This window comes from Monodon monoceros, unplaced genomic scaffold (genome assembly GCF_005190385.1).
Source record: "Monodon monoceros isolate NGI ecotype Baffin Bay Population unplaced genomic scaffold, NGI_Narwhal_1 Super_Scaffold_18, whole genome shotgun sequence".
In the NCBI taxonomy this organism is placed as follows: Eukaryota; Metazoa; Chordata; class Mammalia; order Artiodactyla; family Monodontidae; genus Monodon; species Monodon monoceros.
The window spans coordinates 155,370,256-155,394,504 of record NW_021703774.1 but is presented as its reverse complement, the minus strand read 5'-3'; the positions used below and the strand labels follow the sequence as shown (position 1 = coordinate 155,394,504).

General features: G+C 39.4%; 1 protein-coding gene and 1 pseudogene across 7 annotated transcripts; one reads left to right on the top strand and one right to left on the bottom strand.

Annotated features, from left to right (window-relative positions):
- Nucleotides 1-10,206: 10,206 nt before the first annotated feature.
- On the bottom strand, nucleotides 10,207-24,089 carry ZBTB8OS (zinc finger and BTB domain containing 8 opposite strand). Of its 7 annotated transcripts, none has more exons than XM_029228901.1 (7): nucleotides 23,840-24,089; nucleotides 15,561-15,585; nucleotides 15,163-15,284; nucleotides 14,866-14,948; nucleotides 13,869-13,921; nucleotides 11,824-11,860; nucleotides 10,207-10,452 (listed from the first exon to the last, which is right to left on the bottom strand). In XM_029228901.1, the coding sequence occupies exons 3-7, from the start codon at nucleotides 15,233-15,235 to the stop codon at nucleotides 10,366-10,368; spliced, it is 333 nt and encodes a 110-aa protein (XP_029084734.1). In that variant the 5' UTR covers nucleotides 15,236-15,284; nucleotides 15,561-15,585; nucleotides 23,840-24,089; the 3' UTR covers nucleotides 10,207-10,365. The 7 variants fall into 7 exon arrangements, with proteins under 7 accessions (XP_029084734.1, XP_029084732.1, XP_029084735.1 ...); XM_029228899.1 differs by lacking the exon at nucleotides 23,840-24,089 and adding an exon at nucleotides 23,607-23,822; XM_029228902.1 differs by lacking the exon at nucleotides 23,840-24,089 and adding an exon at nucleotides 16,618-16,665.
- Nucleotides 12,712-13,334, top strand: LOC114898812 (annotated as a pseudogene).
- Nucleotides 24,090-24,249: the final 160 nt, after the last annotated feature.

The following is a 24,249-nucleotide window of genomic DNA, read 5'->3' as shown; positions in this document are numbered from 1 at the left end:
AATTCGTTAAAGTTATTTTGCTGAGTCATGCTAAGATATATTGAAATTTCCACTCATATTGGTTATGTATGTTTGGAGTCCTAAAATTAATACTATGGAAAAATCACTAAAAACAGTACAGCATAAGATGTGTTTAACTGGGAAGGGTGATAACAGTAGGTACTGGAGGACCAAACTTTAGATTATAAGTGGAAAGTTCTAAGTTCTTTTATATTAGAGTGGATCAGTATTACTATTTATCATTTATATAGCATTTTATATTTGCAAAGTATTTAATAATTTTTGTTATTCTTTACGTATCTATGAAATAGGACATTTATCACATGAAAGGTAAAGAAATTGAGGCACAGAACAATAAAGCAACCTGCCTAAGACAGCCCAGTGAAACAGTGGCAAAAATAGGAATTAGAATGATCAGATTTCCTGAGTCCTAGAATATCAGCTTAAATCACTGAGGTGTGTTGTGTATTACTCTATTTTATAAGATGAGTTTATACAAATTACAGTCAATTGTTTTAAAGCTGACGTCATTGTATGTGGATAAATCCTATACAGAATAAATATTATGTAACGGATGTGACTTTGGTTACAAGAGTTTCAATGATAAAAATTCAGGTTGTCACACAAGTGGCATTATTTAGCCAATTTTATATATTGTGAAGTATAATTAATATTTTATTTTGATATAGGAGTTTCTCAACTATTCATGCCAATTGAGCCATGAATAGAACAGAAAAATGAAATCCACAGAGAATCTATAAACTTCATTTTCTAACTTATCAGCCTTCTCCCTAAAGTACCTGTGTTAGTGCCAATGAAAAGTGAAATATGTTAATAAGCCACACACAGGAGAAGCCAGGGGACTCTTAATTATTATTATTATTATTTTTGGCTGCACTGGGTCTTCATTGTGGCGTGTGGGCTTCTCTCTAGTTGCAGTGCATGGGTTCTCTAGTTGTGGCACGCCAGCTCAGTAGTTGCTTAGTTGCCCCACGGCCTGTGGGATCTTAGTTCCCTGACCAGGCATCAACCCCGTGTACCCTGCATTGGAAGGCAGATTCTTAACCACTGGACCACCGGGGAAGTCCCGGGACTCTTAACTTTTAAATGCAAAATATTTCGAAATGTATTTACTTAAAAGCGTGATAAACACTTTTCCCTGCCTCTTTTAATTTTCTTCACACCAGCAAAAGCCATTGGTACTTCATCATCTTTAGATAGGAAACCAGTGACCAGGGTAATGCCAGTCATCTCTTTACCTTTGGGCTTGATTAGATCATTTGCAAACATTATTAAAGACAACTTGTAAAGTATATCTAAGAACTGATTATACTTTACTTCACTCTTTTGGATTTCTAGATACACAGATCCATTATATAGTTTCTTGATTTTCCCACTGGGAAAATCTTTTAATTCCTTGTTGATATTATTTACAACTACTTAATTCTTTTATTGAGTAAATTATTGTATTCAGCCTATACGGGAAAAAAATGGAACATTTTTACCTAGATAGTAGTTCTCAACCTTGGCTGCACTTGAGAATCACTTGTGGAAATTTCAAAAATACAGATGCCTAAGTGAAGCAGAATCTCTGGCAGATGGGGCCTGGATACATTTTTTTTAATCTTTCCAGTGTCTTTTATGTGCAAAATAGGTCCCCTAGTCAAGGTTTCCCTTTTTCTCCCCAGATAGATAGATGCTAAAGTTGGGCAGTGGAACCATTTCACATTCCAGTCCACTGGTTCGCAACCCTATCATTAAGGAAAAAAAATTAAAATATGGTTGCCCAGTCCAAGAAAATATTAATTTTTGTGAAATTTTAAGATATTGTGTATGCCCCCTCATCTAAACTTTTTATTAGGGTCAAATAGTATGGACACTAAATTAAAATAGCCCATTTTTACTTTGAGATGTATTTGCATTTTTATTTGATCATGGGTTGCAGTCTGGGAATTCACACAGTAATTCAGAGTAATTAAAGAACTATATTAGGAAAATGTGACCGAAATACTATATCCTGAAATTTTGCAAGTTTAATGTTTTCTTTGCTTTTGAAAAAGAAACCAGAACACTCTCCAAGCACTGTGAAACTTAATTGCTACACATTTGTACTCCATCAATGAATTGAATTAAATCAGTTTTTATTAAAGTTAAATGCCATACCAGAGAAACCAAGAAAGATGTCTTATTTAAAGAAGCCTTCAGATTAATTTGGAAAGAAAAATAAATGTCTTTGCTTTACTTCAAGTATTGCCATTAAAATTTTTTTTTGTAAAATAACTTGAAACGACTTTGGCATAAAGCACCATCCTCATTCCCATAATTGAGGTTATGTATGCAATTCAAACATGACAAGTATATCCGTTCAGTAGTACTGTATATGCAGACACCATTGCTTAATCTCCTACCAAAAAAGAAAATTATCCAATAAGGAAGTGGCACTTTCTTGCATAATTCAAAAAGGTTAAACGCTGAAATACAAGAAGATAATGTGTCTTTTGTTGCATATTTGAGTTGATTTTAAACGTTTTTTCCCCTGGAGGAAAAAAATCCACAAGGAATACAGCAGTGGAAAACGGCACCTGCACCAGACGCTCCAGTATTTGGGGGCCGTGTTAAAAAATGAAAGCCCTGTGTTTTCCCCTAAGCAGCAGCAACGTCTATTCGCGCTCAGGCGGTTGACCACGTGGCTTCATCCTACTCTCAGGGAGGGCTGCACCAGTCAGTGGGATTAAGGAGTAGGAACCTTTCTTTTCCTTTTCAGTCCTGTTTCCCGCACAACTACTTTTCCTGAAAAGTTATCACAGAGTCCAGCAGCGAGATCCCCAAAGTTCCCCGTAGAGGGCCCCGACATACCAGACACCCCTAAAGCTAAATTCTGGGGGTGCAAGATGAATAGAAAACGCTGTGTTGTGTGCAGTGTGCACCCGATAAAGAGCCCCTATTTGCCGGGTCCCTACTCGATCCAAGGCCGCTGAGGTAGGCACACATGCCTCCCCATTTAAAACAGGAGGAAACAGGCTTGAGAACGGACCCGTCATTGAGTCCAGCCCACGCAGTGGGTTGGCTAGCGGTGTCCGAAACCGCCGCCCTACCGCCAGGGGGAGCTAGTGTCCTTTACCTCTACTCTCGGTTCCCATAGTGCAGTCTGTGCGTTACAGAGGGTCACTGCCTTGGGCGTCACCCCCATTCCTCCCCACCCCCGTCACACAGAGGGGGGACCGCGCCCTTGGCCTCGATGCTGCTGGAAGAGAGGTACCGGATGAGAGCCTAGCTCTCCAGATTCTGTGGGCACTTCACTGACGTTTTTTAGTTTACCTGTCTTGCCTCCCTCCCCTCCTTCCTTTTTCAGGGAGTCGTAACTCTTTTAGAGAAAAATTGAGCAACAAATGTTTTAGCCTGACAGCCAGGTGAGGCAGGTAGTACTGTATTATGGCAGATGAAGAAACTGAAGCTTAGAGTGGTGAAAAGACTTGGCCAAGTTCAGAAAATTTAGGAAGTTTCAAGAAGGAAACTGGAAGGAGAGGCCTTGACTCCTACCTTTAGGTAACAGACATACATATAAACATCCACATATTGGAAGATGAGGCATTTGTAGTGACTTCGGGAACCCTTGTCACATGCAAGGGAGAGAAATGAAATAAAGTCCTGGGGGAATTTTACATTCCAGCTGGAGAGACATACATATATGGCCAATGACGATGTGTGGTAGAAAGTACCAACAGCCAGAAGTACATCCATTTATTCACCCAACCAATGTCTCAATATCTACCAAGCACCCAGATTCCTAAATGGAATTCAGACAAAAAATTTGGGTGGGGAGAGTATCACATTTATTAATTTCGTTTTTACTCAAAAATAAATACAGATAACAAAAATGGTCCTTAATGCCAACATGTAAAATAGCAATGCTATATTTAAAATGAGAAAAAAAAATGATTTTAAGCTACACCTTGAATAATGGAAAGAACATCCAATTAGGAGACACAATGAAAGGAGAAGATAAATGATCAGTGTAACTAAGGAAAACTAGCAAATAGTTGAGTACAGGGGATGGAAGTGTAAGAGGAGTTCAAGAAAACTCCAATGTGGGCTGTGGAAGGATAAGAGCACTGTTGATAAAAACAAGGAACTCAGAATTTGGATATGAAAACACGACATTAAAGATCTCTCCCTAAGGAGCATGTCACCAGGGGGCTTTGGAATCAGGAAGAACTGGAAGCATCACTGAAACAGACCATTAAAAGATGGAAGGTACAAATAATAACCAGAAGCCAGTTCCCTTGCTCCTTAAGGTGCTTCCAACTTCAAAGCGGAGTTGACTACTACACACATTAGCTGACTTAAGGAACTTTATGCAATTGTTGTAAAAGAGAAAAAGAATCTGCACAAGAATTCAAAGGTAGGAACTGGTGAGTTGTATGGTGTGAACTTTGATGGTGGGTGATGGCGGGCGGGCTACACTGGTACTGAGAGAAGACTTGGAGAGGCCATGGGAACATAAAGGCAGAAACAAAGTTACCGTATAATTGATTCATCTTTCTTCTAATTGTGACACACCCCTTGAATGGTTAATACTTCGAGCTGCAAGGGAATCAGGATGGGACAGTAAAATGGGGGTCCTGTAGAAAGGCACCCAGCTTGGCATAAAGGGACAAGCACAGCTTTTGAAAACAGCTCAACTCTGATAATGGAAGAAAGAAAATTAGACTAACAGGAAAGATTTGGAGTAGAGAAGCAGGAAAGGAAAAAGTCTGAAGAGAAAGCAGGAGGAGAAGCAGAAGGGAGTGGCTTTGTTTGCCCTTCTTAATAAACAAGAGACTCTGGCAGAATGGCACTGGCTCCAGGGTTATCCTTAGGCTGGTCACCCCCTAACCAAGCGCTGTGGCCTTTTTAAAAAATTAAAAGGTGGGGCTTCCCTGGTGGTGCAGTGGTTGAGAGTCCGCCTGCCGATGCAGGGGACACGGGTTCATGCCCCTGTCAGGGAGGATCCCACATGCCGCGGAGCGGCTGGGCCCGTGAGCCATGGCCGCTGAGCCTGCGCGTCCGGAGCCTGTGCTCCGCAATGGGAGAGGCCACAACAGTGAGAGGCCCGCGTACCGCAAAAAAAAAAAAAAATTAAAAGGTGAAAAAGTAAGGTGGCTGTTAGCATTTAAGCTTGTCCCAATAATAGTACTAGCCCTCACTGAGCATTACTATGTGCCAGGCACTGTCTTGAGTTTTATGTGTATACATTTATTTAATTCTCTCAACAACTATTGTCACGAGTTAAAATTTGGAAATTGAGGCACACGGAGATTCAGCAACATGCCCCAAAGTGGACAGTTAGTAAATGGTGGAACCAGGACTTGAACCCCCATGATCTGGCTCCAGTTTGTGCTGTTAACCACTGTACCCCCCAAATCCTCAAAATAAAACTGTTAGCACAGTAGTGTTTAAATTCCACAGTTCCAAGTATAATTCCAAAATTACTCCCTTTCTCTTCTTCTACAAAATAAGATTCTCAACTATGGTAGCAAAGCTGGGGACACCTGGTCTGTGAGTAGTCACCATCTCCATTTCAGTGTTGAAGAAACCCAGCCTCAGCGAGGTTCAAGAAATTTCCCAAAGTCATATAGCCAGTGAGTGACATGGTCAGGATGTGAATCCATGACTCTAATGTACTTAAAGTTTGTATTTGGAAGTAATTTAAAAAACACACACAGTTGTGTATTTATTTGGCAATGGGAAAAAATAATATAAACCCACTATTTTCTACTCTCTTGTACTGATACAAGATATTTCTATAGTCAAAATGTTTTTGCTAAATAACATTAGCTTTTGAACTTTTAGAGTATGTGTCAGAGAAAATGAGACAGCCATTGTCAATCATCTATTTTTGAGTTGCACCTTACAAATATCACCCAAATGTAAAGTGTTTCCTTATATATAAAAATTGAGGGCTTCCCTGGTGGCGCAACGGTTAAGAATCCGCCTGCCAATGCAGGAGACACAGGTTCGAGCCCTGGTCCAGGAAGATCCCACATGCTGCAGAGCAACTAAGCCCGGGCACTACAACTACTGAGCCTGCGCTCTAGGGCCCGCAAGCCACAGGTACTGAGCCCGTGCACCACAACTACTGAAGCCTGCGCGCCTAGAGCCCATGCTCCACAAGAGAAGCCACTGCAATGAGAAGCCCGTCGACACAACTAGAGAAAGCCCGCACGCAGCAACGAAGACCCAACGCAGCCAAAAATAAAATAAAACTTGAGTAATGAGAGCTGTTGTGCTAACCTCACAGGGCTATTACCTGGATCAAAAGAACAACAGAACATAAATGTGATTTGTTATATATTAAAAGATATTGTATAAATACAGTGAACAGAGTCCTAAGTCCCAAATCTGCCTCTTCTAGCCAGTAGGTTTTAGGTGTCACTAATCCCCTTATTTGTAAAATGTAGGACAACTGTACTACATATAGAATTGCTGGCAGGACAAATGGGTAATATACAGAAAGCATCTGGGAAAATGTTTTGTACAGAGGAGACCTGGATATGTGTTTATGACAAAATAAATATGTTGGCCCTAAAACTATTTTCTTGCATGTCCAGAATTCAACATTAATTGTTCATTTTACAGGCAACAGAACAAAAAAGTACAGAGCATGTTATATGGGAAAAAACATTGATAAATTACTACAGTCACTAAATTCTGAGGAAGTTTGCTCTGGAAGGAGCTTTTGGAAGCTATCTTTTCCAATTTCCTGTCCCCCCCTCCCACCCCCTGGTTTTTGTAGATGAAGAAACTACATTCTCAGTCTCAATCTGGAATTCCCCAAACCTTCTGAAGCTCAGACTTCAGGAAGGGGCAGAACTGTAGTCCACTTGGTGCGCTTCCCCCACTTTGAGGAGGGTATAAACTGTACTTTTTCCACCATTTCTTCTTGAACATTCTCTTCCGAAGCCCAAGTGGTAATAGCAAGGTGGAAAGAGAACTAGCAAGGGTGGCTGTAAGGACACACATAACCACTTAGCCTTCTTGGAGAGGCACCAGTGAGAAAAAGTCATCACATCACTACTGTTACTTTCCTGAAGTCACTGCCATCATGTAACACAGCCCTGTACCCATGACAATGGCTGTCTGATTAGTGAGCAGACCTGGATGGTGTGATCTGGACCTTTTAGGCTAAACTGTTCCAGTAAGATACCTTCTTTTTCTCAGCTCAGTTGTTTAAAATATTACTCGATCACAGAAACTTAGAACTGGAAAGGAACTGAGGAATCACTAATACACACCTATAATACATAGATGAGGAAGTAGGTCCAAGGTCAAACAGTAGTAGAGCAAAGGCTAGGAACTGAGGCTTGTGGCTTGGGGTTCTTCTGTTCTTACAGATATGCTCAAGGAGCTGACCTGCAGTCTCTGCCTAAGAGTTTGACGTGGCTCTAAGATGCTTAATCCACTGACCACTAAGTAGTAACTGACCATCTATTATGTGCCATCTAGGAGCTTTCCTTCTATTCAGAGGTATAAGACTAGTGAACATTAAACAATTATAAAATTGAATAAGCCTGCAAATCTTTAAAGCTAACTAGAGAGGCATAGTTCAGAGACCCCTGAAGGCTGAATGGTAAGGGAGGCATTGTGGAAATGTGATTTGAGTTGGGTTTTTAAATTTTATTTATTTTTGGCCACTCTGCGAGGCTTGTGGGATCTTAGTTTCCCTACCAGGGATTGAACCCAGGCCCACAGCAGTGAAAGCACCAAGTTGTAACCACTGGACTGCCAGGGAATTCCCTGAGCTCGGTTTTAAAACGCAGCTGCAGACTAGCAACCTGTGGACCAGATTCTGCCCACACACAACCTGTCTGTACTTCATTGTGATGACCCACAGTGGTTTGGGTTTCTTTCCAAAAACTTGGGAGGTTTTACATAAAAATCCCACTCTCTGGGGTTTTATGAAAAACTGCCACCCTAGGCTTGTATTCCCATTAGAAATGAGGGCTGGAGCTGAGAGGCAGCTGCCCGCTTGGCCCCTGCGTAAACCCTCAGTTCAACACCTGCAGCCCTCCCATTACCTGCCTGACTCCTTGGGCAGCGGATTTGCTTCCCGACATTTTCAGAAATGAGAACGGCAGCCCAGAAGTAAGACAGAAGTGAAGATGGGTGGGTACGTTATGGGGAAGGAGAATTAGCTCTGCAATGGGGGAAATCTGTTCCTTAGGGGAAGACACATACTTGAAACTGGCAGAAGAATCTGGTGAGAGCACGGTGCAACCATCTCAATAAATAAACTAAAAATAAATAAAACGTGTGCTGCTACTGATGGATCAAGAATGCCAACACTTCACGTATAAAGGGTAACATACTCATTTTCCTTCTATTCAGTATCTTTGTTTTGGCATATTTTAAAACACAAACTAAATTTTAAAATTTACCTGAAATTGTAATGTTATAAATTTATTAAAAATAAGAAAATATAATTTGTATTGCATAATTACATCTGCCTTGTTTTTATTGAGCCCCATTATACAGCTCTGGTGGTTAAGAGATATGGCTATGCTTTCCCCCCACCCCACCAAGTCAAATGTGTACCCTACTTGGCTTAATACATCCCAAGAGCTCTTCTTACTTTGGCTTCAGCTCTCCCATTCCCCTCACAGTATCCCATTGTTCACTTGCACAATCAACCCCCCCAAGTAGCCCATGATGTGTAAAGGAGTCGAAAGAAAGAGCCCCATCTCAGGCTGGAAATTCATCCTAACAAAAGGTAAAGAGATTCTTCTAGACATTGTTTTGCTTGGAGGTCCACAATTTACATTATAAAATATGCCTGAGAATAAAGAAGGTAAAGGAGTGCTACCTCAGAGATCCTGCTGTGTATCCATTTGAAGAGCTACTATTAAAACCACAGGCTCAGGCTTCCCGGGTGGCGCAGTGGTTGAGAGTCCGCCTGCTGATGCAGGGGACGCGGGTTCGTGCCCCCGTCCGGGAAGATCCCCACATGCCGAGAAGCGGCTGGGCCCGTGAGCCATGGCCGCTGAGCCTGCGCGTCTGGAGCCTGTGCTCCGCAACGGGAGAGGCCCGCGTACCGCAAAAACAAAAAACAAACAAAAAAAACCTCACAGGCTCTTGCCCTTGTCATTACCCCCCGCTACTTTCTGTTAAATTCCCAGAGAGGGACTTCCCTGGCGGTCCAGTGGATAGGACTCCGAGCTTCCAAGACAGGCGGCACGGGTTCGATCCTTGTTTAGGGAAATAAGATCACACATGTCGTGTGGCGCAGCCCAAAAAATCCCCAGAGTAAAAATAATGTGGTGCTCCAAGAGAACAGTTAGAAAGCTCACAATCTCTTCCTTTTAGGTCAAGTTCAGCACACTATAATGATATTTGGCAGCACCCAGTGGCAATCTTTTTTCACATATGTGTGAATAAATAGCAACTTTGCAAACTCTTGCATCACAAGGAAGAATACCTCAATCAATGAATAGAAAATGGAATAATGCTGCAAATCAAATGAAAGCAGCCTCATGTTTTCAAAGGTTATCTACTTTGAAAAGTTCAGATCATTTTAAAGTTGTTTTCCTGGCCTCCTGTCTCCTTAGGAATGAAAAGCTTAGGTAATTTTTAAAAACCAAAGACATTTTTAAAAAGTCTCCTTTTCTTCTCTAAATATAATGGCTTTAATATAAAACTATATGTTAGAAAGAAGGGCCCATTTGTACATGCATCAAATTTTTCTTATGGGAAAACAGGAAAGTGTCAATACTTCAGTGCTTAGAAAAAAGTGAGAACAGTAAATCAGGGCTCTTTCTAGAGAAGCCTTCCAATTGTTCAACTATAATTGTTTCATCTGAGAAAACCAACTGGAATACAGGATGGCTCTTTCCCACAGCAATCTAAAACGACCTCTTTTCATGTACGTATAGAAAATATATGTGTTAACCAATTTGGAAGAAAAGCAAAATCCTGGTTGTAGGATTCCTCAAATTTCTTTTTTTTTCCAAGCTGCATTCAGTAAGGGCATGGGGGCTTCAGAGTCTCTCAGGCTGCTCTTAGATCAATGATCCTTTCTGGGACCAGGCTGGAGGGCTGGCATTCCATGGGAAGGGTGTAAGGCACCTGCTGCTACAGCAGGGAATTAACAAATGAGATACCATACTTGCCACCTAAAGGTTTCTTTTAACTTTGAATATTTGGATAACACAGACCAAGGCTGTACCTAGATTTTCCATTTCTGTAAGTCACATTTTAATTTAAAAATTTCTGTTCTGCAAATCTCCATATATTAAGATACTGTAGAATTTATATCATGGTATCATGGTATCTTCTCAAAAGGAAGAGAAAAAACAGTTCTTCATAGGGAGGCTCTTTTTTGTGTGTGTCTTAAATGTCAAGGATCACAAAAACTTCTGGCTTCTCTTCATTATAGACCTGCATTGCTGAATACGTTATTGCCTTGACTTCAGTTCCCTGAAGTTGGGGTTAAAGAAAAAACAGGAAGAAAAAGGACATCAAAATCAGAATCATTAACTCTAGCAACGACTGGCAGAAAGTCAAAATTCTAATATTGCTCTGAAAAACTCAGACGAAACAATTAGTTATCAAATTAGTATAGTATTATCCACTGATCCAGTAAAAATGAGAGGCAAATGTGTACAGCAGAAAAATCATTGAGTTAGGAGACGAAGCATATTATAGTCCTGGCTTTGTTTGCAACTGGATACAGAAGCTGTCTGACCTCTCTGGGCATCAGCTTTTTCATTTATCAGATGGGTTGAATCCAAGAACACAAAGCTTTCCTACTGTTTGGGTCAGGGCTCCCTCTTAAGGCTTCTTCCATACAGTTGAACCTGGGCCCTGGGAACTCGGCCTATTCCCTTCTCTGAATGGCAGTCAAATGCCTATTATCCAACATCTCCGTTTAGATGTCTAATAGGTATCTCAAATATAACATACTCAAAAGAAAATGCCACTGTCATTTGTATTATAAAAATAATTTGTTTTCAGTCCACATGCTCCCTCTCTACTGGCTTCTGTTCTTTTTATGCTTCTCTTCCCCGAGGCTCCCTCCCAGGCTTCATTTTATTGCACTGTGGTTGAAGAAATTCTATTGCAGCTACCGGAAGCGAACAGGATTTTCCAGTCACCTCCAACTAACTTAGGTCTCCTTGGCCTAAACACAGGAGTCAGTGAACTACAAATTGAAGGCCAAATCCGGCCTGCCACCTATTGTTGTACAGCCCCACGAACTAAGAATGGTTTTTACATTTCTAAATAGTAGTGGAGGAAATGTTTAAAAAAAGTTTTACTGGAACACATCCACATTCATTCATTAATGTGTTGTCCTTGGCTGTTTAGTGCTATATATAAGAGAAGAGTTGAATAGTTGCTCTTCCATCATTCTCTGCCCACAAAGCACAAAACATTAGGAAAAAAATTGCCTACCCCTATTCCAACAGATTTGACTCGTATAGAGCGAAGCCATACATGCTGGCAAATACTGAATCTGGAGAAGCACAAAAGGCAGAAGACACTTTAGAGAACATCTAGTCCAACACCTTCATTACGGGGGAGGACATCAAAACTCGATAAGGCAAAGGGATTTTTACACCCCACAACTCTGTAACAAACCTGACCCTATGACCCAAGTGCTGATTCCTAATCCTCCAAATCAGCTGTGTGAAATCAGTGTTTTAACATAATATGTCCCGACAGGTCATATTAGTCTGAGAAAAATTTAGGACTTTACACCAACTTATTAGAACTAGTTAACTGTCACATTTACTGACTTTATGGTAAGGTAGTATAAAATGTTTCTAATGGCTGGATTTAAAAACATACCTGAGGGTGCTTGGACAATGAGAATTCTTCTCCCCACCTTGAGAAGGAAAAGTGAAACACGATTAAGATTTCCAGGATTTAACATTTATTCTCTCTTTCCACATTTTAAAATAAGCCTTATAAATGTGGTTTAGATACTAGAAAGCCAAAAGAGATGGAGGGGGAAGGGAGCTATAAATTTCAATTTGATTGTTAGCAGATACGGCTGTTGAGGGACTTATGTGTACAATAGCCATTTCAAGAAGGCTGATAGTTGCTCTTAAAAAAAAAAAGTGTCCTAGTATAATGTATATAGGTAGATTCTCAATAAACATTGTTTAATGAACATTGGTTCACAACAGAGTAGCATGTTCAAAATTTTCACTGTACTCAGGACTACAGAACTAATTAATATCTTCCACTGGAGAAAGCACGTCTGAACACCATAAAGGCAAAATACTAGATTCTGTAATACAGTCTGAACTTGGTTTGTATTTTATAACTTTTCAAAAAATGTCCATGGTGTGTACATGGAAGGCCCTAGAAAGGTACTGCCCTGGAACCTGGGATGAACATCCTCTCTCCCTTCAACACATGTGGCTGAAGATCACAGTAGCAGAAGCAGTAGCAGTAGTAGAAAGAGCAAAGTTTTAAAATTCTGTTCAACTATTTATTAGCTAAGTACCCTTGGACAACCCTGTTTTCTTACCCATTAAAAAAAGGGAGGAGGAGATAATAAAAGCTCTCACTTTACAAAAAGAAACTAAAAAAATTCAACATAAAATAGAAAAGATAAGCTCTATATAAAAATAACCTAAAAGAGCTGCGTAAGGGTTGGAGTGAGCCCTCACGTGGCTGAATAAGACCAGAGGAGGCAGTGAGTGCTGGGAGGAAAGTGTAAGGCTCAAGATGGAAAATCATGAACCAGATGATACTGTCAAGGAGAACTTAATTGATATCACAACCAGAAAAATTAACCAAATTCCAAAACAGAAAGGAATCCGCTTGAAAATGGATCAACATACGTTGGACTTAACGCTGCCCTCTATGGCCTAATAGCAGATAGTCTTGTTCGACGAATCTTACATGTGACACAGGCTCATATACCTGCTGGCTTAGCAATGGCAGAGATCCCATTTTTGACGGCACACGTATCTTACAAAGATTTTGTAAGTTTACCTTTGAATACAGGTGATTTGCATTGTGAAACCTGTACCTTCACACGAGGTGAATTGGTTGGTCTTGTTTTTGGTGGTCTGTACCCTGTTTTCTTGGCTATCCCTGTGAATGGTGGCCTAGCAGCAAGATATAACTCAGCCCTGCTACCCGAGAAAGGAAACATCTTAAATTACTAGATTAGGATTTCTAAGCCTGTCTTTAGAAAGATGTTATTTCCCATTTTGCTCCAGATTGGGCTTGCAGCATACCTTGGGTCTAGAGAATATAAACTATTTATAAAGGCTTTTTAGTTACCTGAACCTGTCCTAGAAACCGTGATTGTTAAGTAAATCTGTACACAAAAATAAAAGAGTAAAAATAACCTATATCTAAGTATGAATAAACAGAGACTTGTTAAAAAAAAAAAAAAACACCTAAAAGATATCATTAAATGACTGAAGAAACTCGGAAAACACCAAATCCAATCAAAGTGCCATAATCAAGTGTTTGCAAACTCTGGAAGTGTATAACTTGTTAATAGAAGGAAATGGAGTCCAGGTGTGAGGATCTATAAGAAAGGATGCATCAGCATTTATCATCACCAAGCTAAGCTTTATGCAAATATCTGTGCCCTCTACCAATGATATATTTTTTGTGCTAAAAATCAACAAATTGGGAATCCTGTTTAATAACACACATCAACTTTGTTCTGACAAGTTTCTGGTCCACCAAACCTGAGGTGAACCCTGGCTCCTAGGTATCTCAAGAAGCTTAACCTGCAAAGCCCTACTGGGATGCAACTGGTCTTCTGACTTAACATTGCTATTTGTCTTCCTGCCCACTGAGTTCACTGAAGAATAACTTAACATCTTTCATGACCCGCTACTTAAAAGGTTTTCAAAACTTACCCAATTGACCGTAATTTGAAATTTCTTTGATCAATATTAAGTACTTTTACTTCCTAAAGAAGAAAAAAATTTCTTTTAATTTTAATATATGCTCATAACAGACCAGCTCCTAAAACATGTCTAGGTTATCATCTTTTCAAGATAATAGCATAAAACTTCTCTGAAGCAAAGAAAACTAAAATGTTAACTAAAACAGAATAACAAACTATATATTTCAAGGAAATAGTTTTTTCTTACATATTCAAGGGACATATTCTTAAAAATGTACAATCTAAAAATATGAGTCAAAAGAATTTTTCTGTAAGATACATAGAGGAGGATGACCTAGGGTTTCAATCACTCTGGATTTTTTTCAGTTTTATTTATTTAGAGTTGACAAAACTCTCAGCCTATTTTTATATAATATTGTAGGACGAATGACCCAGTTCTGTAGGACGAATGACCCAGTTGGAAGAATATATGTAGTGGAGCTGGTAAGGGAGAGAATGGGGGAATTACGGAAGCAAGGAAGGCCATGTGTGTTAGATGACAATGAGGTTGGAGAGGTGTTCCCTCTGGAGGTTGGTGGCAACAAGTAAACTCCATTTGGCTTTTCCTTTTTCACATTAAGGAAAACTAAAAGCATCAATTTTTAAACTTAGGCCAACATGGTAGAACTGCCAAATTACAAATGGGACAAAAAGAACATATGGACGGACATAAATACAGTTCAAACTTGGGAGACATAAAATGTGCAGAGACAGTGGCAACAATAGGTGTGTTCTTGTCACACAATCCTGATGAGTGACAAGTATATAATAAGAGATCTAAATACAAAATGCACATACATAAGCAAACTCGGGTTATCCAAGAAGAGCCTATGGTTATTATAATTTCTGCAAATCATCATCTGTATGGCTTGGTTTTGCATCACATGTTCTATTTTAAATCACTAGTCTTATTATAAAATATGGGTAAGAACGCATTTGCTCAGTAAAAAAGAAAAACTATTGCTTACCCGGGCTATGAAGAATTCATCAGCACTGAATTTATAAAGCCATTCATTCAAAAAGTGAAACAGAAGAGATTGTAAGTCATCTCCTACACAGGATCAAAAAGAACCATGACAGTATCATGTTTAATAACTCTTGTCTCTAAAAAACTGGTTTGAATTTAACAGCGCAATGAATTTCTTAGGCTAGTTGAAAGAACAAGCTCATAATCAATTTTGTTGTTCTTACTGTGAGCATATACTGAATTTACATAGAATACTGAACATCTATAACAATTTCTTCCTTGTGAATAAATTGGTTACCTTGGATTTCTACTTCTGTTGCTTGGAGGGGCTCCACTGTCCCAGTATCTGTCATATAACCAAACATGGCCATTGCACATTGCTCAAATGCTTCCTCCAGAGTATCTCCCCATGCGTGTAACCTAAAGAAATACATTCATGCCCTGTGTAATATAATCCACTGCAAAGCAGAAAACTTGTCAGGAAAGTCAAAATAAAATTAACATGATAAATACAAAACCAAAAGTCTCAATCAGTTTAATGACACTGAAACCAGGTGCTTTTAAACCATCATTTCCATGTCCTAAAGGAACCAAAAGACGAGGAGAAAAATTAAAACTCGGGACATCAAGATTAAAACATCAGCCTTCCTATGTTAAGCACGTGGTTGCAAAGGCATAAACTCTAGCTATACTCACTGGACATCAGCTGTATGATCCAAATCTGAGGGAGAGAGGAAAAAACACTTATAAGTAACTAAACCTGACTTGCAAATCACAAGAAAATAACTCTAGATCATTACTAAGAACATAATCCTTGAACAGCAAGAAAATGTGGGCTGGCCACACACCTTTCACTAACCATTTACACAAAAGTTGATTGTTCTGTTAAGGGTTATTTTTTATTTTTAAAAATTTCTTCTAAGCATTCACAGTTATTATTCTGTTAATATTAAATGAACTAATATTAAATAAAAGAATTAATACTTCCATAATATTAGCATATTGATGCTAAAGGGTTATTTTTTTAAAAGCCTAGATTTATATTTAAATGAATGACAATTTCTGGAAGGCATCAAAGCCACGGTCTTCTAGGTGATCTAAAAAGTGTCTAATACATCATAGTTCTTCAATAAACAAATGCCATTCTCTGCCATTAGTTACTTTTCCTCAACAAAACAAATCAGTATCTTTTCTAAATATCTACTTGTGTGAATAACCAAAATTCTAGAAACTACATCATCAAAGATATAAAATTCCAGATTTCACTTCACCTTTTCATGAACAGCTAGCCAAATCCCAGACAAAACAGTTTTTTATTTTTAACAAGAGCCAAGTTTTATATTTGTTGATTTCTTTCATTTGAAGGACTCCTCAATGATATCCTTGACCAATAAAACTGTTTTGGAAAGTAAACTCTACAATATGTATTATGAGCTTTTTCCTGATATTCTCACAGCAACACTAGGAAATAACAACTGCTACTACAGCAAGTTCCCATTGGATCTGTTATCTCAAGATTTCAAAGTCAGGACTTCCCTGGTGGTCCACTACTTAAGAATCTGCCTTCCAAGGCAAGGGATGTGAGTTTGATCCCTGGTCAGGGAACTAAGATCCCACATGCCAAAGGGCAACTAAGCCCACGCACCACAACTAGAGAAGCCCAAGTGCCACAATGAAGACCCAGGGCAGCCAAATTTTAAAAAATTAACTAATTAAAAAACAAATGATTTTAGAGTCTATCCTTCACTCTTACCTGACTTCCATCAATTCTTCCTGCTCAGAATCATAGAATATTCAGGCTATAACGAAGTCTTAGAGTTCATTTAACAGAATTCCTTCAATTACAAGAAGAAACCTGAAATCCAGAGAGATTGTGCGACTTGTTTAGGACTACACTGCTGATTAGAGTTGGGACTAGAATTGAGATTTTCTGACTCCCAGTTTAGTGCCGTTTACATAACACATCTTGTTCTGGTAACACTCAAGGTTTAAGCTCATCTCTAATTTACTCAGAATATTACTGAGAACTCAATACATTTTAGGCATTAAGAGGCTCAATGATCAGCAGAGATGACAAACAAGTTAAAAGAAAATAACAGGTATTAACCCTAGAGAAATTAAAGTATGTGGCCACAAAAGGACATAGAAGGTTCACAGCAATTTTATTCCCCCAAATTAAAAACCCCATATCCATCAAGAGAAAGGATAAACAAACTGAGGAATACAATGCCACACTACTCAGCAATAAAAAAGCATGAACTACTGATACAATGCATTAACAAGAGTCAGGGAGCTCACCTCTTTCCCCTGCTGTCAGTAGTTACTGAATAAAATCCATTCACCACTTTAACATCTAGCTGTGTTTGATACCGGGTGAAGAAGCCAGACAGAAAAGAATCTATACTGTGTGATTCCACTTATACAAAACTCTAAAACAAAAGTAAACTGTGGTGATAGACATCAGAGCAGTGCTTGCCTCAAGGTAAGGGGCTAGGGGACTAACTGGAAAGGAGCAAAGGGAACTTTCTAGGGTGACAAGAAATGTTCTAGAGCTTGACTCGAGTATTGGTTACACAGATGTCATTTGTTTATCAAAACTCATTGGACTTTATACTTAAGATGTGAGCACTTTTATAACATGTAAATTGTACCTCAATTTTTTAAGACGGTTTAAAGAGACAATGACAGATTGCTATAGGGCAGTAGTTCTCAAATTTTTTGGTCTCAGGAACCCTTTATTCTCTTAAAAATTACTGAGGACCCAAAGAGCTTTTGTTTATATGGGTTGTATCTGGCGATACTAACCTAGAAATTTTAACTGAAAAAAATTTTTAAGTATGTATTAATTCACTTAAAAATAATAAGCCCAGGGACTTCCCCGGTGGTGCAGTGGTTAACATTCCACCTGCCAATGCACGCCACAACTACTGAAGCCCGTGCGACCTAGAGCCCCAAGCACCACAACTACTGAGCCCACGTGCCGCAACTACTGAAGCCCGCGTGCCTAGAGCCCAAGGTCTGCAACAAGAGAAGCCACTGCAATGAGAAGCCCGTGCGCTGCAACAAAGAATAGCCCCCTCTCGCCACAACTAGAGAAAGCCCCAGAGCAGCAACGAAGACCCAATGCAGCCAAAAATAATAAATAAATAAATACAAATAATAAGCTCATTTTATTTAACATAAATTATATATTTTTATGAAAAATGACTACATTTTCAAAAAATGTAGTGAGAAGAGTGGCGCTGTTTAGCATTTCTGCAAGTATTTTTAATGTCTGGCTTTTCAGTGTGCTGCAATCTCACAGATATGCAGGAGGAAAAAGGAGTACTTTAAGAGCTAAAAAAAAATGTGGACTTCCCTGCTGGCACAGTGGTTAAGAATCCGCCTGCCAATCCAGAGGACATGGGTTCGAGCCCTGGTCCAGGAAGATCCCACATGCCGTGAAGCAACTAAGCCCGTGTGCCACAACTACTGAGCCTGCTCTCTAGAGTCTACGAGCCACAACTACTGAAGCCCGTGTGCCTAGAGCCCGTGCTCCACGGCAAGAGAAGCCACTGCAATGAGAAATCCACGCACCACAACAAGGAAGAGCCTCCACTCGCCGCAACTAGAGAAAGCCTGCCCGCAGCAATGAAGACCCAATGCAGCCAAAAATAAATACATAAATAAATAAATTTATTTTAAAAATGCATATGGGCAGCACAGCCGGAGTAAGGAAAAAAAATTGTATATAGTCTTCCTTCACCAAAACTAGAAACTGGTGGTTTTTTAAAGGTTAGTTGCAATGCAGAATCTGAGGTTTTAACAATGAATTTTTCGAACTCTGTAACATTAAAATCCATTGCTCTATCTTGTGCTTAGAACAGATCTTATCTTTGCCTGATTGTGTAATATCAAGCATTGGTTTTTGGGATAATATCAGTTCATCGATGTTGACACATTCTATAGAATTTTTAAAAATCTATTTGTTAATATCACCTCCAATCTCATCAGAAAAGTCTTTAAGCACTGGGAAACCGTGAAGCTCATGATGGCAGATACAAGTTTTCCAAAATTCTGATTTCACTTGAAAGCTTGAATTTTATCATTATATAATATACATTATCAATATACCAACAAATATTGTTATTTTCCTTGATGTGACAGATTACTTTATTTTCAAGAAGATATTGGAAATACCCAAGTCTGAATAACAATAGTATGTCTTTCAGTCATTCTTTTGAGAAAAAATAGTGTTCCGAGAAAAAAGGCATCTCACAAACAATCACAGAAGTTCTTTTCCTGAAGGTAAGCATCAATACTTTGAGAAGCAGCAGAAACACTATGCATACTTCCCATTTTGTTACACAGAATATTAAAAAGGTATGTACTCAATGGTTAATATTTAATAAAATTAATAGTTCTTGCCAAGTCATCAAGGACATTTTTAAGTAAAAACGACTTTTTCTTTTTTTAATTATAAGTACATAGTGGTAAATAATACAATGGCTACCAATACAGTTTGGTGCCACTGCCTCAATTTGTGCCAAGGGGCCAGGACTTTTACCTATTACTGCCTCTGCACCACGAGTGCAAATATCAACACAGTGAAAAGAGCAAGTAACATCTAGTATTATTAAGAAAGTAGTTTTAACTTCACAGATCCTTTGAAAAAGTCTGGGGAAACCTAGGGTTCTAGAAACCACCCACTTTGAAAATTCTATTATAGGAGAGAATAAGAGATAAACTAAGCTAGATTAAGAGGTTCAGGTAAGAATTCCCAAAGGAAACAAGACTTAACACTTTATGTGCCAAGAGACTAAGGATGATCTTTATCTATCTGCTCACTCATTTATTCCCAGTTTCCGCTCAGTGTCTGATACACAACAGGTGCTCAATAATGTTGCTGAATGAATATATGAGATGACAATTGAGCTGAGTCTTAAAGGAAAAACAGGGCTACAGGGAGAGCTTGGGGTAGATCTGGGGGTAGTCAGTGGCAAGAAATGAAGCTGGAGGAAACATACTAATCTCACATTACATCAATGCCAAGATTCTGTACAAAATGTCAGCAAGTAGAATCCAGAATGACCAAGTGGGATTTATCCCTGGAATGCAAAGATTCAATTCTTAGGAAACAGATTACATCATCTCCATAGATGTAATCATGAGGCATAACATAAAAAATGTTTTTTTTTTTTCGGTTTTTTGCCTCACTGCAAGGCTTGTGGGATCTTAGCTCCCCGGAAAGGGATTGAACCCCAGCCCGGCAGTGAAAGTACCGAGTCCTAACCACTGGATGGCCAGGGAATTCCCAAACAAAACGTTAACAGGATTTTTGAGCAAATGGTCTTTTCTCAACTATTTCTCAAAAATACACTATTGTTTATTTTTTCTCTCATTCTTTTTTTTTTAAATAAATTTATTTATTTTTTTGGCTGCGTTGGGTGTTTGTTGCTGCATGTGGGCTTTCTCTAGTTTCGGCGAGTGGGGGCTACTCTTCGTTGCAGTGCATGGGCTTCTCATTGCGGTGGCTTCTCTTGTTGCAGAGCATGGGCTCTAGGCATGCGGGCTTCAGTAGTTGAGGCACATGCGCTCAGTAGTTGTGGCTCGCAGCCTCAGTAGTTGCAGTGCATGGGCTCAGTAGTTGCGGTGCATGGGCTTACTTGCTCCACAGCATGTGGAATCTTCCTGGACCAGGGCTCGAACCCATGTCCCCTGCATTGGCAGGCAGATTCTTAATCACTGTGCCACCAAGGAGGCCCTTTTCTCTCATTCCTAATTGCTGCTTTTCACTGAATGTTTTTGTGGTATAATGAAAATATATACTTGGTCTTTGTCCCTGGTTCCTGGAACAGAGCTCTTAAAATCCTGGGAATTTTCTGAGTGACAGGAGTGTCACTCAGTGTTATTCATAAAGAGTCCCTTCTGACCACACTTGAGTCTATGCTAATAAGGTGATTCAGGGTTGGGCCCCTAAGTAGCCTCAGGATGGAGAGAAGATGAAACAAATGATTAAAAGGGGGGAGGGGATACCAACAGTAATTCTTATGGATCGTCACAAGCTGATTTTTATCTACATATAGAGAAAAAAATAAAAACAATAAGAATGGTAGGAAAGGAGCAAGTACTGAGAGGGAGATTGTCCTAGAAGATATTAAAAGATACAATAAAGCCTCAATAATTTAAAATGTGGCACTGGCACATAAAAAGAGAGCTAAAACAAAGGAATAGAATAGTAAGTCCAGCTATAGACCTAAATATAGTTAGAGGAATTCTGTATACGATAAAGATGTCATATTTCAATCACAGGGGAAAAGACAGACTGTTGATAAATGATTTTATAGCATCTGGAAAATAATTATCAGATATTGATACTTAATTTCCACCTTACCCTAATCCTAAGGTATTCAAAATTTAAATATATATTTTTTAAAAACCATAAATACTAGAAACATGAACAATCTATAACTATTAGCAAAAATACGGTTCTCATAAATATGAGACAAAAAAAGCCAAACACAAAAGGAATACATACTACATGATTCCATTTAGATTATGTACAAAAACATGCAAAGCTCATGTATGGTGTTAGTAGTCAGGCTAATGGGAAAAATACGGAGAGAGGAGAAAGGAGCATGAGAGGGTCTTCAGGGATGCTGTAACATTCTGTTTTTTGATCTGGTTACTAGTTATACAGGTGTATCCAGTTTGCAAAAATTCATTTGTAACATGTGTACTCTATTATATGTACCTTATACTAAAATATAAGTTTTATTTTGGGGAATTCCCTGGCAGTCCAGTGGTTAGGACTCTGTGCTCTCACTGCCAAGGGCCCAGGTTCAATCCCTGGGCGGGGAACTAAAATCCCACATCCCACAAGCCATGTGGTATGGCCTAAGAAAAAAAAAAAAGTTTTATTTTCAAATGTACTAGAAGAAAACATGGGAGAATTAATTTACAGTCCCAGAGTGAGCAATGCCTTCTTAAGTATGATATCCCAGTAGCCATAAAAAGGGTTAACAAATTTCACTACATAAAAATAAACTTCTGCACAGTAAAAAAGACCAACAATCCAATAGAAAAAATGGGTTAAAAATATGAATATACACATTCCAGAAGGTAAATACAAATAACTCCAAACATACTAAAATACGTTCAGCCTCACTTATAAGTAAAATGCAATTAGTATAAGATACTTAACAGACTGGAAAAGATCAAAAAGTGTGGTAACACAGTAAATTGGTAAAAGTGTGAGAAAAGAGGCACAGTCGGGACTTCCCTGGTGGTCCAGTGGTTAAGACTCTGCTTCCAATGCAGGGGGCACGGGTTCACTCCCTGGTCGGGGAACTAAGACCGCACCTACCGCGCAGCACAGTGCAGCCAAAAAATAGATAAATTTTAAAAAGTAAAAATAAGTTTAAAAATGAATTAAAAAAAAGAATTCAGGCTTCTTAAAAGGAAAGAAAAAAGGCACACACACAATGCTAGCAAGGGTATAAACTGGCACAACCTCAATGGAAAGCAATTTGGCAATAATTGTTGAAGTTTAAAATGCAGATATCAAAAAGAATGTCTATATATGTATAACTGGATCACTTGGCTGTACAGCAGAAATTAACACAACATTGTACACCAACTATACTTCAATTTTAAAAAACATTGATAAAATGCAGATACCCTTTGAAAAAGCAATGTAACTTTTGGAAATTTATTCTACAGATACACGTGCACATGTGCCAAACAATGGATGCACAGGTATATCCACTGCTGCATTATTTTTATTGGCAAACGAGTATAAGTATAAATGTCCATCAACTAGAAATTGGTTAAGTAAATTAAGTAAACATACACCTTTGCATGTACACATAAGAAAATGTTAAGGATGGTCGATCTGGATAGCAAGACTAAGGGGCTGGGGATCGGGGCTGAAAGAAAGACTTTCGCTGCATACCCGTTGTATTTTTTGAATTCTAAGTCATATATATGACCTATTAAAAGTAATTTTTAAAAAATTAAGTGAGAGACAGTGAGCTAGGGAGATATGCAGGGTCCAGAAAGTACAGAGCCTAGTATGCTATGGTAAATAGTTGGACTCTATACAGAGGACAATGGGAAATCAATGAAAGAACTTTAAGAAAGGAAATAAGAGCCAGATTTGTGCTCCCCAAACCACATCCACCTTTAGGGACGGCAGCTTAACGTTTATGTAGAACTTCAGAGTCTGCACTATACTTTCACATTTATTATTATCTCATTTATCCCTCACATGAAGGAACTGAATGCAAAGAGGTTATGTGATTTTTTTGCCTAAAGTCACTAAGCTAAAAATGACAAGACCAGGTCTTTTTGCTAACAACACGATACAGGTAAGACACCAATTTAGAAGTCCCCTACTCAGAGCTTTCCGAGTCCTCTACCCTAGGCACACTCTAACTATCCCACAGTTGGAGGGAGATACTTGGGGGCGACAACCCCTCAAACGCTTGAAAATACGTTACCTTCAGAATTAATACGGAAGTAAAATTCCCACAAGATAAATGTAATTAGGCATATGCAGAAAAAGTTCAAAAGGCTGTAAATTTGGGAGCCCGGGTTTCCCGACTCTCAGACCAGGAGGCTTTAGCCTTCAGCGTTCCCCAGATAAGTACATAAAAGCCTACAATAAAGGGCAAAACGGGAATGCCTGAGCCACCCTATGGGGCAAAATGGAAGAGGAAGCCGGAAGCCCCCGGCAAGGAGAGAAGTGAGCCACCTACTCACACTCGTACTTCCGATTGACTGGAGGATACTTGGCCTTGATCGCCTTCTGCTTCTCAGTCAAATTGTAATCTCTAACATCTTCCCTTTCCAGCGCCATGATTGCGGCTTGGGCCCCAAACTCAACTTCCGCCCTTCGTCAGCCGGACTTCGGCCCGGACTTACAACTTCCGCCCTAGACTCCGCCCCTTAACACACACCCTTAAAGGGCCAGGACTCCATTCTCGAGGACTTACTTAATCCCCTAAGACTTCCGTCCTAGGTCCCGCCGCTTGGAGATCTTTAAAAGTCCAAGGCCTCATTTTCTGGGCTTGCTTCATCAATAGTTCTTTCTAAGAACTAAGGGAACAAATAAATTGGAGGACCTAGGAGCAAGGGACACTTAAATTAGACATCTCGAGGTCTGATAGAAGCCTTTTCTTGCAGTCTCACCCCCAGAGTTGACAACTAGACCCGAAAACATTTTAGACCCCTCATCTAAAGTCCTACTTTGAAGGGATCGCTAGCTTCAAGAAAATGGCTGCACCCAAGAGCGTGCGGACTAAACCTCTCACGTGACCTCGAGAGGCGCACTCTCACCAACCCCGCGCGCGCGCAATCGAAGGAAGTCGGCTCCGGGCCTTGTGGGGGCAGGGGAGGAGCGCGC

Excerpts from the sequence above, each read along its gene's own strand:
- ZBTB8OS (XM_029228899.1), bottom strand. The coding sequence starts at position 23,703 with ATGGCGCTGGAAAGGGAAGATGTTAGAGATTACAATTTGACTGAGAAG. Across the intron at positions 13,922-14,865 it reads ATGAATTCTTCATAGCCCGG|GAAGTAAAAGTACTTAATAT; the intron begins GTAAGCAATAGT and ends TTTCTTCTTTAG. Across the intron at positions 11,861-13,868 it reads TTCAAATTACGGTCAATTGG|GTGGGGAGAAGAATTCTCAT; the intron begins GTAAGTTTTGAA and ends TTCCTTCTCAAG.